General features: G+C 32.2%; 2 protein-coding genes across 2 annotated transcripts; one reads left to right on the forward strand and one right to left on the reverse strand.

Annotated features, from left to right (window-relative positions):
- Window positions 1–3,614: 3,614 nt before the first annotated feature.
- LOC112680008 (glucose dehydrogenase [FAD, quinone]-like) lies at window positions 3,615–7,167 on the reverse strand. Its single transcript, XM_025549981.1, has 2 exons — window positions 7,005–7,167; window positions 3,615–5,521 (listed from the first exon to the last, which is right to left on the reverse strand). The coding sequence occupies exons 1-2, from the start codon at window positions 7,038–7,040 to the stop codon at window positions 3,725–3,727; spliced, it is 1,833 nt and encodes a 610-aa protein (XP_025405766.1). The 5' UTR covers window positions 7,041–7,167; the 3' UTR covers window positions 3,615–3,724.
- A 5,690-nt stretch (window positions 7,168–12,857) lies between these two features.
- LOC112679966 lies at window positions 12,858–13,383 on the forward strand. The gene is made up of 2 exons (XM_025549920.1): window positions 12,858–13,130; window positions 13,196–13,383. The coding sequence occupies exons 1-2, from the start codon at window positions 12,974–12,976 to the stop codon at window positions 13,381–13,383; spliced, it is 345 nt and encodes a 114-aa protein (XP_025405705.1). The 5' UTR covers window positions 12,858–12,973.
- The last annotated feature ends 2,570 nt before the right edge of the window (window positions 13,384–15,953 follow it).

The raw sequence follows: 15,953 nt of genomic DNA on the forward strand, positions 1-15,953 counted from the left end.
ATTATAATTAAGTCCCCACGGTTCTGATTTAACTGAACTTAAAATATTTTATTAATATAAATCATAAGACCTAACATTAATTTTGCCCAGGGCCCTCACAAACTAGCACCGTCACTGCCACTAACATTTCTCTACAATCAAATAACGCACGCGTATGAACTAATAAACTTCGAAGTTAACATTGTCCGATACCTTCAGCATATATATTTTCAAGTTTGCCATTTATAGGTTTATTTATCGTTAAAATCATCAAAAGCGCAAAACCGATAACAACGTAATACATTTCTTTCACGTGCGAATAATGAAATTACCGTAACCGTAATATCATCACATCGTTCCGCCTGCACAACATAATATAAACGTTCTTCTTAAAACAACCGTACGATGTGCTGAGACGATAATGCAATCGTAAGTAGTTGGTTAGTACAATTATGCGTATGTTTTCGGAACGTTTACTTGAACATGCTTATTCTCACAAGCTATACAATATGTATTCTATCAAGAAAAATTGAAAAATCGAATACACATCGTACGTATTTTTTCAGTTATTCTTTGTTTTATACTCCCTTATTCGTAATTCCAAGCGCACGTCATATTCGCACTTCAAAACGTCATTATTTATTACGTAAATGCGGCTCCGAAGGACACGTTCCTTCGGAGGCCATTCGTACAACACGTGGTCGTCCAACGTTTGAGTTTTGCAAAGTCGTTTGCTATATTAGCCTATTAACAGTATTCGTCCCTAACTTCCTTGTGCTCGTCGGCTAACGCTGCCACCGCCAAGGCCTACACACGTTCTAAATTTAAAACATCACAACAACCGAACACAGCGGTCGTAGATGCGACGACGATGACGACTACAATGATGATGAGACGACGATGACGATGCCAAATGCCAAAGCCAATGGGATCGACAACCGAACTATATAATCTCGTCCGAATCGTGATGTGATATCCATCTAAGTAGATATTGTAGTCAATAACTAAGGGCATTTGCAGCGTTTGTATCAAGAAATGTTCAAATCAATTCGTTGTATAATACTTAGGTTTGATTTTATATATATACATCAAATATTATTGTCTACTCCTCATATTAGTATTTATTATTTATTATTATGAACATAAAATATAATTCGATTTGTAAGAATTATCTTAAATCTTATGTAGTAAAAAGGTTAATTAATTAATCGCGTCAAATACTGAATTCCTCTTCGACGTTAGTTTCGTTGTAGTTCTAACACGTATTTTTATCATGTTTTCAAAGATATTTATGAATTATTAATCATGGTTTTATTATATCCTTCATTAAGTACATCCGTAATATCTATGATATCTACAAATTTATATGCGATTAACGGTTGGCCGTTATGTAAAATCAGCTTATAATTCAATAAAATTTAATAAAAAAAAAGTTGCCTATCATTTGATGTTTTTAAATGATTAATAAAAATATGTTTGTTAAGATATGAAATAAATCCTTATTATAACTGTATTATCAATACATTTCTCTTTATCATTAATTTTTATTTCTTATTTTGTAAAAAACCTATTATTATATTAATCAGTATTATTATTGTATATATTATATAAACATTGTGTATTTTCTATAAGTATTATTATTTTTTTTTTAAAGGTTCACATCTGTCAATACAAGGTATTATTCTTCGTGATAGACGATGCAGTGTAACAAAAAAATAACAATAACTTGTAAATAATTTCAAAACTGTTAAATAAATATTATTATTAATTGGATTTATATATTTAAAATGCATTGTAATAGAAAAACAAAAAATCATATATATATATATGAAACTTTTTAATTTACCCATGTTCGACGTTTTTAATATTTTTACAGTAGGCGAAACTGTATGTTAGTATCTTTTAACAATAGTTCTAGAATTTTTCGAGAAAATTAGATACTTTTTTAAGTAATAAAGCGTGGATGCATTTTGGCATTTTAATAATATAAAGTACACATAAGGTAGTTTTATAAGTTTTTTTAAAATCGTTTTTAAAGTATATATATTTTGATATTCAACGCAGATCAATAGCTAATGATAACTTGAATTAAGGTAATTATAGATATTTTAAGTAAAATTTAATTCAAGGTATATTTATTTTTATTAAAATATGTAAAATTAGATTACAATTGGAAAACAAATAATACGAAATACCAAAAATTTATTTTTTATCAAATTTCCATGACTGATATTATTAATGCTATTCAGTTTGTCTAATTATTTGCTTTTCTCATTAAGTATGTTATAATTTTAAATAAAACAATTGCTAACTGAAGTTAATGGTTGGCACTTAATTCTTTAAAATCCATGCAGAAAATATAAAATTTATAGACCACTATTAAGAATATATTGCTTGTGAATTCTGTAGACGCATTTCGTTTTGTGGACTCAAAAGACAAGTAAACATGTTTATTACTGCAGTAGATAGACGAGACAGTGTATTCAATAATATAAATAATAATAAGAAAGCCATTCTTGTTTGGGGACGCGACAAACGGAGGCCCTAGACGACGTTAAATTATGTATGGGTTCTATATTTACGCGTTGTAGACAGTATTTTTTATACGTATTTACATGTTTAAAAACAGACAATACATATAAACAGAGAGACACACACACACATTCATTTCTATAAGAACGGGAGAAGTCTCAACACGGTCAAATGCGCTCGTTATACCTATTGCACGCGTCTAAGTTGTACGGCTTGTATACGTGTTTTATAACATACGTACCTATGTTTTTTTTTTCAGAGCACCACGTGTTGACTAGCTATTTGCTTTAATCCCAGCTCAACACAATTACTCAATATATTGTAATATTATAGTTAATATATCACCTATATGCATAATAAGATAAGAATATCGCGAAACAACAACAGATATGAATAATATACATAAAATATATAAATCTAGTGAATCGTCTAAAGGTGATATGACTATGGAATATGAAGCATAGTAATTAAGCATTTAGCATTGACGGTAATAATTATGAAAAAATGCTAATGATAGCTCTGAAAGCAATTCATAAAAACGTATAAAAATTATGGATTGTGAGCAGTGAACTCAGACTAGGATTGTATGGTTGATGACACAACGTGCTGACACTGGTGTATGGGTTCATCTTGATTGAATATGAATGCGACTTTACACTGTGCAGATAGATGAATGCGATAATATTAAAGTGCCCGCTTCATAATTTTTGCCAGTTGGGATGAGTATTTAATACAAATGATTTAAGACACGTACTTTATGGAGTGTTTCTCTAAGCAAAGAACAAATGTTGTAGGGTTTGATAGTTATGTATTCTTTAATTACACCGCATAAGAAAAGTCTGCAGTTTTTTTTCGTATGATAATAAATTTAAAAATTGTTATCATAGTACTACCGGAAGGTACCGTGAATTATTTTATAGAAACACTTACACGTTTAATAGTACTGTAATCGAACAATTAAGAAATACGTGAATAATCAAAATAGGGAAATAGGGACTGATAATTAAAAACTAGGGAATAATTGTATCGAGTGGAATTTGCGTAATAATCTACGGAGAGGAAGTCATAATAAAAAAATAGTGGAAAAGGACGACACATACAAATCGCTTTGTAGAGAACATTCGGTTACCCGCAGTTCGTATATTAAATTTCGGCTAGGTATGATATGTTATCTTTGACGTGCCGTGATCCGATGACGATCCATATTATGTTATTAAGCCTTGCCGTGACATTTTTTTATCATGTCGGACGCCTTTTCCGCGATCATTATGGTCGCCGCGTTGGTGTTCACCGAAACAATCTTGGGCATGATCGAGCTGTCCACTACCCTCAGCCCGTGCACGCCTCTGACCCTGAGCGTCAGATCGACGACGGATCGCCGATCGCCGTCCGGTCCCATTCTGCACGTGCCCACCGGGTGGTAGAACGACGTGGCCACGTGCCGAACGGCGCACGCCCAGTAGTCCCGGGTGGCCCACACGTGCTGACGGCAGCCAGGGAACTCGATCGGTTCGAGCACCAGGCCCGCGCTGATAATCGGCTCGGTCCTGGACAGCTCCACCACGTAGTCGATGCCACGCAACAACACCTCGAACTCGTCGTCGTGCGACAAGTAATTGGCGTAGATCCTCGGGTACACCCTCGGGTCCGCGGACCTCAACGTGATCCGGCCCACGCTCCGTGCGTTGACGTTCACCGGTATCACCATCAGCATGTCGCTGAACGTGTTCAACCGGTCGTACAGCGCGGCTGTGGCGTCCGAGAACCCGAATAAGCCGGACAACTTGCTCCTGCCGTCCGACGTCTTCCGGGTGCTGTTGAACGGGACCCGGATGTGTATCATCTGCACGTCCGCGTGCTCCGCGTACCGTGTGCTCCGCACGAACGCCATCAGGTTCGTGATACCCAGCGTGGCCACGCCGCTGGATGTCAAGTTGACTGTGCGCCGGATCAGCTGCTCGGCCTCGCGTGCCATCTCTGCTTGCGGACGGTGCTTGCGGTCGCTGAACACGAGCCCCGGAAATGCCACGTGGTCTTGGTAATTGTAACCGACCGGCAGGTCGCTGACCACGTGTACGCCGTGCTCGCGCAGGTGCTGCCTGGGCCCCACGCCGGACACCATGAGTATCTGCGGGCTCATTATCACTCCCGCGGACAGTATCACCTCGCGTGAGCTGCGCACGTGCCTCGCCTCGCCCCACGGCGTTAAGAATTCCACCCCATTGGCCGCGCCTCGGTCGTCCACCAGCACTCGGGTCACCCGCGTGTTTTTGGACACGAACAGATTCGGCCGGTGACCGGCTGGCACAAGGAACGCCTTGAGCGTACTGCACCGGAGACCGTGCCGAACGGTGCCGTCCACTTTACCGTATCCGACCACGGGCGGCGCGATCCTGTTCAGATCGTCCACTTCGGTCATGCCGAGTCGGCGCCACGCTTCCGACACGACGGGCAGCAGCGGGTCCACGGACTCGAACGGGCTGACCGTGAGCGGACCGCCCATGCCGTGTAGTGATCCCGGATCGGATCGCTTGTGACCGGTGAAGTCTTCCGACTTCAGGAAGTACGGCAGCACGTCATCGAAACCCCATCCGGTATTGCCCAGACGTTCCCACTCCATGAAGTCTTGCCGCGTTCCCCGCACGTACATCATTGCGTTCATGGACGACGAGCCGCCCAACATATAACCCCGGGATATCAGACACCTCTCGTCCTCTAGCCCTTTGAACCGGTTTCGCTCGGGCTCCGTGAAAAACGCCCAATCGTACTCGCTTTTCAGCGCCTCACTGTACTTCACCGGGATCTCCGTGTAGTCAGGAGGGTCGCCGCCGGCCTCCAACAACAGAACGTTCCACTCCGGTACCTCGCTCAGCCGGGCCGCAACCGTCGCACCCGCGCTACCGGCACCCACCACTATGAAGTCGAACGTTACATTATTGCGACCGCCCTCGAACAACGTCGGCCCGTAGTCATTCGGATATTTTAACGATGAACACGGTCCGTTTAGCGTCTGAAAGCAAACAAAACGTTCAACATTCTTATGGGGAAATCATCGATTACACTACTATTTTGAGAAATCAGCATTATACGCCTGTTTCAAATTTCCACAAATTATAGATACTATTATATGTACAATATGTATAGACCGTAGATTAGGTTAGGTTAAGTTAGATAGGCACAAGAGGCCCGAGATGGACCTTGTCACTAAAGAAGACTCGTCACTGCCACACCACCGATTTAAAGAAACTTGACTCGAAATTATTGATATTAAGATCAAGTTAGCCGTGCCATATGCGCAGATGGGAAGTCAATAAAAAGATTAAGGAGTAATCAGTAATTAGCATGGTGTAATAGTTGTATTAAACAATACAAACTAAAAATATCAATATAAATTTTTACAGTACGAGACGAATTGTAGAAGATTATGCATTTGCATAAAAATCCAGATCTTAGTAATAACTATTAAAACCATATTTATATAGACATTATATTTAAATACTTTTAGTTACTTTACCAATTAAATAATTAGAATTACTATATTTTATTTAAATATAATGTTTTTATAATTTTATTTTTCAATGTTGAGGTTTTTCAAAATTTCAAAACATATAAAAATTTTGTTCTACTCGAGTAACAACAATATACCAGGAACTCTGTATATAAATCAAGATTTTTGTCAATCAAAAATTATGTTATTGACATTTTACGAAAAAAAAATTAATTTAGGAAATATTAAACATTTTAAAGTATCCCAAAAAGTCAGTTTTTCTTAATTATTTGGGAAAATGTTGAGAAATTTAAAAAAATTTGAGGGTACAAACTAAACAAAATGAAGAATACACAGGGCCGACCCAAGCAAAAATAGTGCACTAGGCAAAATCAAATGTTGACGACTCTAAAAAGAAACTGAGCTCTTATTTTAACTTAGCCTCTGCCCCTATATTTCCCTCTCCCCCTAGCTTGCCTATTTCTTCACCCGACCCTGGTAATACATCGGTAAATGTTGACCTACAACAAGAAGTGAGGAGAAAAATATACAGGTTCTACAAACATTTTGATCCTGTATCATAAAATATTTCTTTATTTCATACCAAAAGTAATTTTAAGGAGAATATGCTAAATTAAATTAATGTATTTTTTGATAAAAAGTAGTGTAAAAATTCTAAACCATGAAAATAACAATATAAATATATTGAGATACTAGAAGTTTTTCTACTAGTATACTTATAATTTATAAAGGTGATTCAAACATCGATACCTCAAAGTAACTGATAAATTTCAAATGGTAGATCGTATTGAAGAATCCAAAGAACTAATTGTTGACATTTGAATCAAAATAAAATATGTAATAGTTCGTTCATAGAAAATACTAGTAGTGAAAATACGAGTATCTGAGTGCTCGTATTGATATATACAAACATTATATTCTCTTGCTTATCGATTTAACTAAAATTTCAATCAACAATATAATAATATGATTATTTTGCACTCACCAAACAAACTGTTACCATAACGGTCCAAACGAACATTGTTCTGTTGATAAAGTATGCTCGCCTAATGTCCTGTTGGATTTAATTTATACGCACAGGAACGTAAACAAGTATTACCTATCCGAGAACGTACTTTTTATACGAGTGTCAGTCAAACAAGTGACAATCGTCCGGTTGATTGAAGTGAAATAACCTTGATATACGTGCAGAATTATTTATGTATAATTTACGACTGGCGGTTATAAGGGGAGGGGCGATTAGTTGATCGCCCCCTTAGAATTTGGTTTTCTTAAATTTAGTATATCACTAGACCAACAACACCCACCTGCCAATTTTCGAACTTATGATTTAATAGAAAAATATTTTTCCGTTTTAATCATGGATAATATATTATCATTAGTGGGGGTTCGTGCTATGGTGCACGTGAATCACCCAAAAAAATTATATAAAAAATTATGATATTCCTATAGTAAATTATAATCGGTTATTATGCACATAGTCTGTAATTAACAGAAGTAATTGGTAAAAAAAAAAGTTTTAGCAACTTTTCGTGTTGAGAAGTGTGTTTATTAGCGATTAAATAATTAACGGAGCAATTCGTTGTTCTCCGGATTATCATACAAAAGTTAGCTACATGCGTAGACATGTTGGTTAGTAGTAATACATAGTTGTTTGGAGCACAATCGATGTGTACACCCATGGGTGCATTTTACGGAGGCGAAGGGGCGATCATCTCGCCCTGAATCCATATTTAAGGAATTGATTAAATGTGAGATACACATTTCAAATTTTTTTTAATGTGGATCATTTTATAACTAAATCAAATTACACATTGCTGAGAATACTGAATTGGACTTTATGTCGGGTCCATACTTAGTAAAAAATCAAATAAAATACAAGCGTAACTTTTAAAACACAGACAGGTGTTAAAAAAGAATTACACAAAAGTCGATTCTAAGTGGATCTGGCATTAGATTAAAAAAAAAACACATATTATTAGGATTCACCTGATTTAAATTTTACCAAAAATTTAACTTGCAAATTTTGAGCTTGAATTGAAGAAAAAATGTAAGTCCCCCCCCTTCTAGAAGCAAGTCTAAATACACAACTGTGTGCCCCGGACTAATTTTTATCATTGGTGTAACACGTCGATCATAGAAACAAGATTTTGTGTTTATGTCCTACCTATACATAATAAGTTATTTTAATTTTACCGTGACGAAGTGCTTAAGGAACTTTAGGAAATGATACGTTGTTACGAGTAAGTACGTTATATGTACCCATACCTACAATAAAATTCATTTTTTTTTCCTGCCTACATAGGTATCTTACAAAATATTTGTGGACCACCTTATGTGAACCTCACGAGCCGCCACTGATTACCATACTCGGTGTTTCGGTGGCGCATGACCGATATTATTACAATTATAATAATTATTAATTAATAAATTATATAAGTCAATAGATTTTTATACATTTATACCTATTAATCCGTACGTGTATTATATATTATATGTATGTATATAAAAATGCTATGAGATGGGTGAGGGTTGGCTTTATTTTGGCCTCCCCTTGAACGTCATGCATAACCGCTACTAATTTACAGACATAATATGATATCTACTATTTTATATCGTTCATCATTATAATTTTCTACGGTCAGGAACTACTTTCTCGGAACTTCAAAATTGACGTTATTAGGTAGGTATAATATTGTGATACTATAATAAATAATTTGATTGATTTATGTGATTTTTGATTTTATTTATTTAGGTATGCAAAAATATATATTATATATATTTATCGTAAACATATATGTATCGTTTTTTACCAATAGACATACAAAATAGAAGTTGTTCCGAACAAATGTGTAAAATAGTGCATTCGTACTGAGCTATTTCTACTATATTCATATAATATACTTAGACCATATTTTGTGTCTCAACATTTGTATAACTACTCTCCTGCTTTCGCAAAACGACCACAACCTTTTCTCTGTGCATTTCGTGCATTACGTTTCTCCAGTTCATAAATTGAATAATAATGCAGAAATAGTAACAATCTTTTGTCATTATGAACAAATAAGACCATTGTAGTTGCTTGTACCAACTATTCGGGAAAATTTAAAACACACAGTGACTAATTCTACCGATAGTCAACTATCTAGTCAACTATATTATGTATTATGTATTATCGATACCTTTACATAACGCCTACGTTCTACCAATATTAACATAAAACATGTTCTAAATTTTCAAAGAAATATTTTATTTTACTGAAACTTTAACATTTATCCTGATAGCAGAAAAGCAGTTATCTAAATTAATTTTTTAAATTTTAAAAATGTTACAAATAATACATAAATTAAATGTATTCAATGTTCAAGGGTGATAGTAAAATTTGAAATTTCATAATATAAAATCCTTAAAACATTTTTCAAAGTCAAATATTTTTTATAAATGCATGTTTATAGTATAATATTATATTCATGCCATATTAAAAAATAATCTTTAAAAATGTTAAATTTGTATATGTTATCCGATTTCATCTCTACCGTACATTCGTTTCCCAGTGTTGGGTAGTAACACAGTGGAAAGTAACTTATAAGTAAACCAACAAACTTTTCAGCAAAATATATTGGTTAATTATGATTAATTATGTTTATATGAGTCGAATAATGGAAAAAAGTATTATGTAATTTACATGTTCAAAATTCGAAACCGTCATCAACATTGAAGATCAGTTCATCAAATTTAAAAAAAGTACATTGTAGGTAGTAAGTAATATTATTATTTGTTTTATAGTGTTTAATGTTAAGTTAATATATTTTTTAATTGTATTTTAATTGCAAATTGAAAGTAACATAGTTACTTTTTTTTGTTGAAAAGTAATTTTATTACGATTTTATTGGAGTCATGTAAAATGTAATTTATATACATTTAAGTAATAAGTAACGAGTAAAGTAACTAACCCAACCCTGTTGATTTTCCACCTCGTTAAACTTCGTTTTGAGATTTTTAACCCCAACATTTATGCTGAATATTGCTGACAACCAATTTTCCTATTTTGATAAATTCGATTAAACGAGATAAAACTGATTAAACCATAATTTTAAAACAAACATAATATAATCTTAAAAGAAATATTAAACTTCCAATTATTTCAAATACTTATATCAAGAATTAATTTTGAAAAATTTTTAATTTGTGATATTAAAACAAACAAAATCAACTTAAAAGTAAATAAAGCCCAAAAAAAAAAAAAGAAATAAAATATTATTTTTCTACACTTAACGTTGATTTATGCCATATACACAGAATACATCAAATTTATCAGCTGATATGGCTTTGTTTTAAACCAACAAAAGTAAATACTTAAAGAATCCTAATTCTAGTTATTTTTCTTATATAGCCATAATTGAATGCAAAATCTAAAATACTTGAAACGATATATTCATTATTTTTTTAAATGTCTATGACTGATTTTAAAAATGAAATTGTTAAATTGAAAAATTGAATTTTCTTTTAAGTAATAGTTTAATGCTTTTTGAATCGTTTTGAATTCTCAATTAAGTTCGAATTTCTATATTTAAAATAATAATCATTATATATTAATAGGGATATAAAGATTTACACGGAAACCATTTGAAATTGTATTTTAACAAGAATCATGAAATACTTCTGAAACTCTTTAAAAAATATTTATTTAATACATAAATATTAAGGTTTGAAACTAAACACCTTAAAAATATATAGATGTATTTAACCAACCAATGTTTTCAAATAGTACTTAGATTTTGACTGACAATTGCCTATAAGGTGTCTGGAAGGGAACTACAGGTGAAGTACGTGTAGGTACCTATTTATAAATATGGTGTTTATTGTGTTTTATAAAATATACGAATGTCGATTATGAATACGTTCATATTATTGTGTGGTACATTTAAAATTAGTTTTTCGTAACGTTCATTGTATTTTCATAAATACTTTACTATCGTCAAACAAGATATTTGTTCCATAGTATATTGTAAAGCCTCAATTATGAGACACAAATACAAGACAGTATGGCTATATAAGTGTACCTAATCTACGTTACATGTAGTGAGTTGTATGACGTACATCGTGCACTTATTACTTTACCAGTTGTAATAATATTCCTACGAGTATATGCTATATTGCCTGATTTAAAAAAAATATGAATATAATATTTTAAAATTTAGTATTATACTATTTGAGTAGATTAGTAAGAAATAAGTAGATTATAATGTAATTGGGTAAAAAAGTTTACCTACTAACTTTTTGTCACTCAAAAACAACCAAAATTCGTTGTTAACCACACACGGCTACAAGTTGCAAGATTACTTCGGTTAGTTTTTTTCTCATGCAGCAGAAGGATTGTTTCTCTTGGAGTGTGACAAGTAGAAATCAAACATATCTTATGTTCATTTGTTCCAAATAAGACCAAAGAAAATTACTGAGCTCAGTAGGTATTCTTGTATGGTTACAACAAGACGGCGCAACTTGTTACACTTCAAGAAAAACAATCCCTCTGCTGCGTGAGAAGTTCCCGGATTTACTAATCTCATTTGCGTGGAGACCAAAGCTACCCACTTCGATCTTGCGACTTGTCACCGTGTCATTTTTTCTTATAAGGATACACTAAGTCACGAGTTTACCAGAACAAAGTTCGAAATGTCTTAGAACTCAGTGGCGGCTCGTGCCTAGATGTGCAGGTGTGCGCACACCACATAGATTATCATAGATCAAGGATGGCAAATAGAATTTTTTTCAAGGTGCCAATCTATGACATAATTAAAAAAAAAAATTTTAGCCGTGCCAAAATTATTTTTATTAACACAGAAAAATACAAATAAAATATATAAATGAAAAAATAATAATTATAATATAGAAAGTTATGTAAAATAGAAATAATGTAAAAATATATTAAATTATTATTGTTGTGTGTTAGAATACAACTTCTAGTTGAAGTGAACACACATTTCTAGTAATCTAGTGTCCCACTATATTACAACATATAATTTTTTTTTTTTATAATAAATATAAGATAACAATACGTGGTTGTGAAATATGTACTATTAATATGTGTAATTAATAATTCAATTTATTGTGTTTTACTTAAAAAAACCTATAAATATATATGGACAAATAATAGTTTTTTGAGTGCCATCAAAAATCTCATGCGTGCCACTTATTTGTCACCCCTGTCATAAATATAAAAGTAAAATTTAATTTAATTATCTGCTAAATTATATTTATTTTATTATACAAAATAAATTTTACAAACATTTCATATTCACCAAAACTCGAAAATACTACTCCTAAAATTTGGTAAGTTATGTAATATACACACATCAACTGGTGTGCAGCTCAGTCAGAACACTTTCAGCCTGTGAAATACTCTCCGTCATCGGTGGAGTGGGGGTTGACGCATAAATGTGTCCGTGGTGTGCAGCAATTGCTGCACACTCGGTAACACACACGGTAAACAATACCGCCACGGCGTGTCTTATCAGAAATAGTCCACCGTATTTTCTATTTTCTTCATAATTATCGTAATATTTATTTCAATAAAAGTATTTTTAGTTTTAACAAAAGACCTTTATAATAATAAAATATGTTAGTAATCATTTCGCCTTTGTTCACTGTTATGTGTAGTAACCTTTATTTCATCATACTCACAATTTCATTTATATTACAATATAAATAATGAATTCGGTTGATTATCTTTTAGAAAAAAAGTTTTCTTTACATACAATTGACGAAAAAATTAAAATAAAAACATTAGGGAGACCTATAACTGATTTGAAATTAATACAAGTCATTAAAAAGAAAACACGTCATTTTACACGTTCATTTACCATTGATACTTACACGAAGTATAATAATTGGCTCTGTGGTTGTGATAAACGTAATGCAGTTTTTTGTTTTCCGTGTTTATTATTTGGTGGAGAAATGGTATGGACCAAAAAAGGAATTTCAGATTTAAATCATTTAAATGATCGAATGAAAAAACACGACTTAACTGTTAAACATATGAATAACACCTTGAATTTAGCAACGTTAGGTAAAACAAATGTTCTTTCAATGTTGGATAGCAATTACAGAAGAGGTATTTATTTATGTACTTTATTTATATTACTGTTTGGTCGTTTAAAAATGTATTTTTTTATTTAGGTATAGAGCTACACAGTGAGAAAGTTTCAAACAATCGATACATTTTGAATGAAATTATTAATTTCAATAGATTTTGTGGCGCTTTCGAATTAGCATTGAGAGGGCATGATGAAAAAGATACATCTTTGAATTCAGGAATTTTTCGTGGTTTAATAAGTTTTAGTGCGGAATTGGATAGTGCATTATAAGTGCACTTAGAAAAAGCAACCGTTTTTAAAGGTACGTCAAAAACTATACAGAACGAATTATTAAAGTGCATGTTAAATATTTGTCGGCAAGAAATATCAGTAGAAATCAAAAAGGCTGATTATTTAGCAATAACAGCTGACGAGACTACTGATGTGAGTGCTATTTTTCAAATGGTTATTGTTTATCGGTATATAGTTAATGATAAAGTTGTTGAAAGATTTTGGGGATTTTTAAAGCCTAAGAACATAATTCTGAAGTATTAGCTGAGTGCATTAAAGAACAACTTGCCCAACATATTGGTGATGTCACTGGTAAATTGATTGCACCGACATATGATGGCGCTTCAGTTATGAGCGGCAATATTAACGGAGTTCAGGCAAAAATTAAACAACATTATCCAAATGCTAATTATGTATACTGTTACGCTCACCAGCTTAATTTAGTTATGGCTAATGCTGCTTCAATAAGTAGGAATGTTCGGATTTTTCAAAAGTTTTTGTACATTTTTTTCAACGTCTTCTCAAAGAACTGCTGTTTTGGACGAAGTTGTTCAAAGACGTTTACCTAAAGTAGCTCATACAAGATGGCATTTTCATTCTAGAACAGTAAATACTGTATTCGAGTATAGGGAAAAATTAATTAATTGCATGGAAAAAATAATAAGTGATGAATCCATTAAACATATACCTACTATTGAACAGGCATCGAGACTAAAAAGAACATTACTTGATAATACATTTATTTCTTGGTTTACAATTTTTCACAATATCATGACTCATGTCGATATATTGTATAGTCAATTATAAAAAAGAGAAACTGATTCAACAACTGTGAAACATAATATTGAAAATTTTATTAAAGAGATTTTCAAAATAAGAAACCAAATGGGAACGTTATGTGAAGGTAATTTTGAACAAAGTGGTGATAAAAGAAAACACAGAGAAGATGAAATAAAACGAGAAGCAATTGAAATGTGTGATAATATTATATCTCAAATAAAACAAAGATTTGGTTTTACTGGTCATCTGGTTGCTTTATTTTTGGCCGATAATTTTGAAAAATATCATAAGCATTTTCCGGAAGATTATTTTAATGAAACTATAAATGTATATCCATATTTTGACACTAAAAAACTAAAAACCGAGTTACAATTAATCTATAGCAGAACTGAATTTAGATCTATGAGTGGTGCTGTTGTATTATTATTTATTAATTATACAATTATACATTATTATAATTTATACAATCTGAAAACCTTATTGGTACATTAGGTGTGAGCATGAAGCTGTTAAAAATTATCATTACAATATCAATGTCTACAGCGGAATCAGAAAGGTGTTTTTCTACATTAAAAAGAATCAAAACATTTTTACGTAATACAATGCATCAAGACAGATTATCGACGTTAGCAATGCTAACCATCGAAAAAAACTTTGTAATGAATATAACTGATTTCAATAATAAAGTCATAGAACAATTTGCCAATTCCAAGGAGAATTGACTTTATATATAAAAATATTTAATTTTTTTGTGTAACTACTTTCTATAATTAATTATGACACTGTTGCTTATTGTAACAATATATAGATACAATAAATTATGACAAATATGTAATATTATAATTCACAATACATGTTTTAAAAATATGTAAAAATCCAATAAATATCATGATAATGACATTTTGAATCTAATTTATTTGTAATTAAACTTTTGTGATTTATTTTTTGCACACCACCCACTTTGAACATCACGAGCTGCCACTGTTAGAACTCAAGCAAGAAATTCGTCGTGTCCTCAACGAACTTGATGGGGCAATGTGTTATCTAGTGATGGTAAATTTTATGAAAAGAATAATTATCTATAGGGCTACTAGAAGGGTCATATGTCCGATATTATTTTTCACAGTTAAACCTTAACTTCTCCTGAAGAGAATGATATACGAGTATTTATTATGTTTTTTTTAAAAGAAATAAATTTAATTTATAGCGGATTTAAATCCTGCGTTTTTTTTGAAACACCATTCAACACAATAAATTCCAATTATGAGGTAAAAAATATTGAAAAAAAGTAAAATATATCATGACCACGAATTAAATAAATTAAGTGATTAAAATGGAAGTGTGAAATTTATAATGAAATAATTAATCATCGATAAAAGAAAAAATGAAATAAAATAAAATAATTTATGTGTTCAAAATGGAAATATAAAATAAACAATAAAATAATTTAACATGGAAATAAATAATTTTGTTAAATATTGCTGTTGAAAATTTTAACAGTCAATAAAATTCTATAGGTGTCAATACATTTAGAAATATTAATGGCCATTAATATTATAACAAACGTAAAAAGCATATTTAGTGGTTAGACGTATGGTGTTGGTTATCCTGCAATAAAAAATAGCAAATACAAAAGTTTTGGCTGTTTACCCAGATGAAAATATAATTTTTGAGTCTAAAATAAGAATAAAATAATAAATCTAAAATTAATGTACTCATATTATATTTACTTGTATATACGTGGACAAATCAAAACATTAATAAAAAATTAATTTTAATTTTACCGTAAA

Source organism: Sipha flava, unplaced genomic scaffold, assembly GCF_003268045.1.
Source record: "Sipha flava isolate LNK unplaced genomic scaffold, YSA_version1 171_pilon_pilon, whole genome shotgun sequence".
Classification (NCBI taxonomy): Eukaryota; Metazoa; Arthropoda; class Insecta; order Hemiptera; family Aphididae; genus Sipha; species Sipha flava.

What these genes read in the sequence shown, in the direction of transcription:
- LOC112680008 (XM_025549981.1), bottom strand. Translation starts at nt 7,040, where the DNA reads ATGTTCGTTTGGACCGTTATGGTAACAGTTTGTTTG. An exon ending in TTATGGTAACAGTTTGTTTG is followed by an intron (nt 5,522 to 7,004) that starts GTGAGTGCAAAA and finishes GTTTGCTTTCAG; the next exon opens with ACGCTAAACGGACCGTGTTC.
- LOC112679966 (XM_025549920.1), top strand. Translation starts at nt 12,974, where the DNA reads ATGGTATGGACCAAAAAAGGAATTTCAGATTTAAATCATTTAAATGAT. An exon ending in GGATAGCAATTACAGAAGAG is followed by an intron (nt 13,131 to 13,195) that starts GTATTTATTTAT and finishes TTTTTTATTTAG; the next exon opens with GTATAGAGCTACACAGTGAG.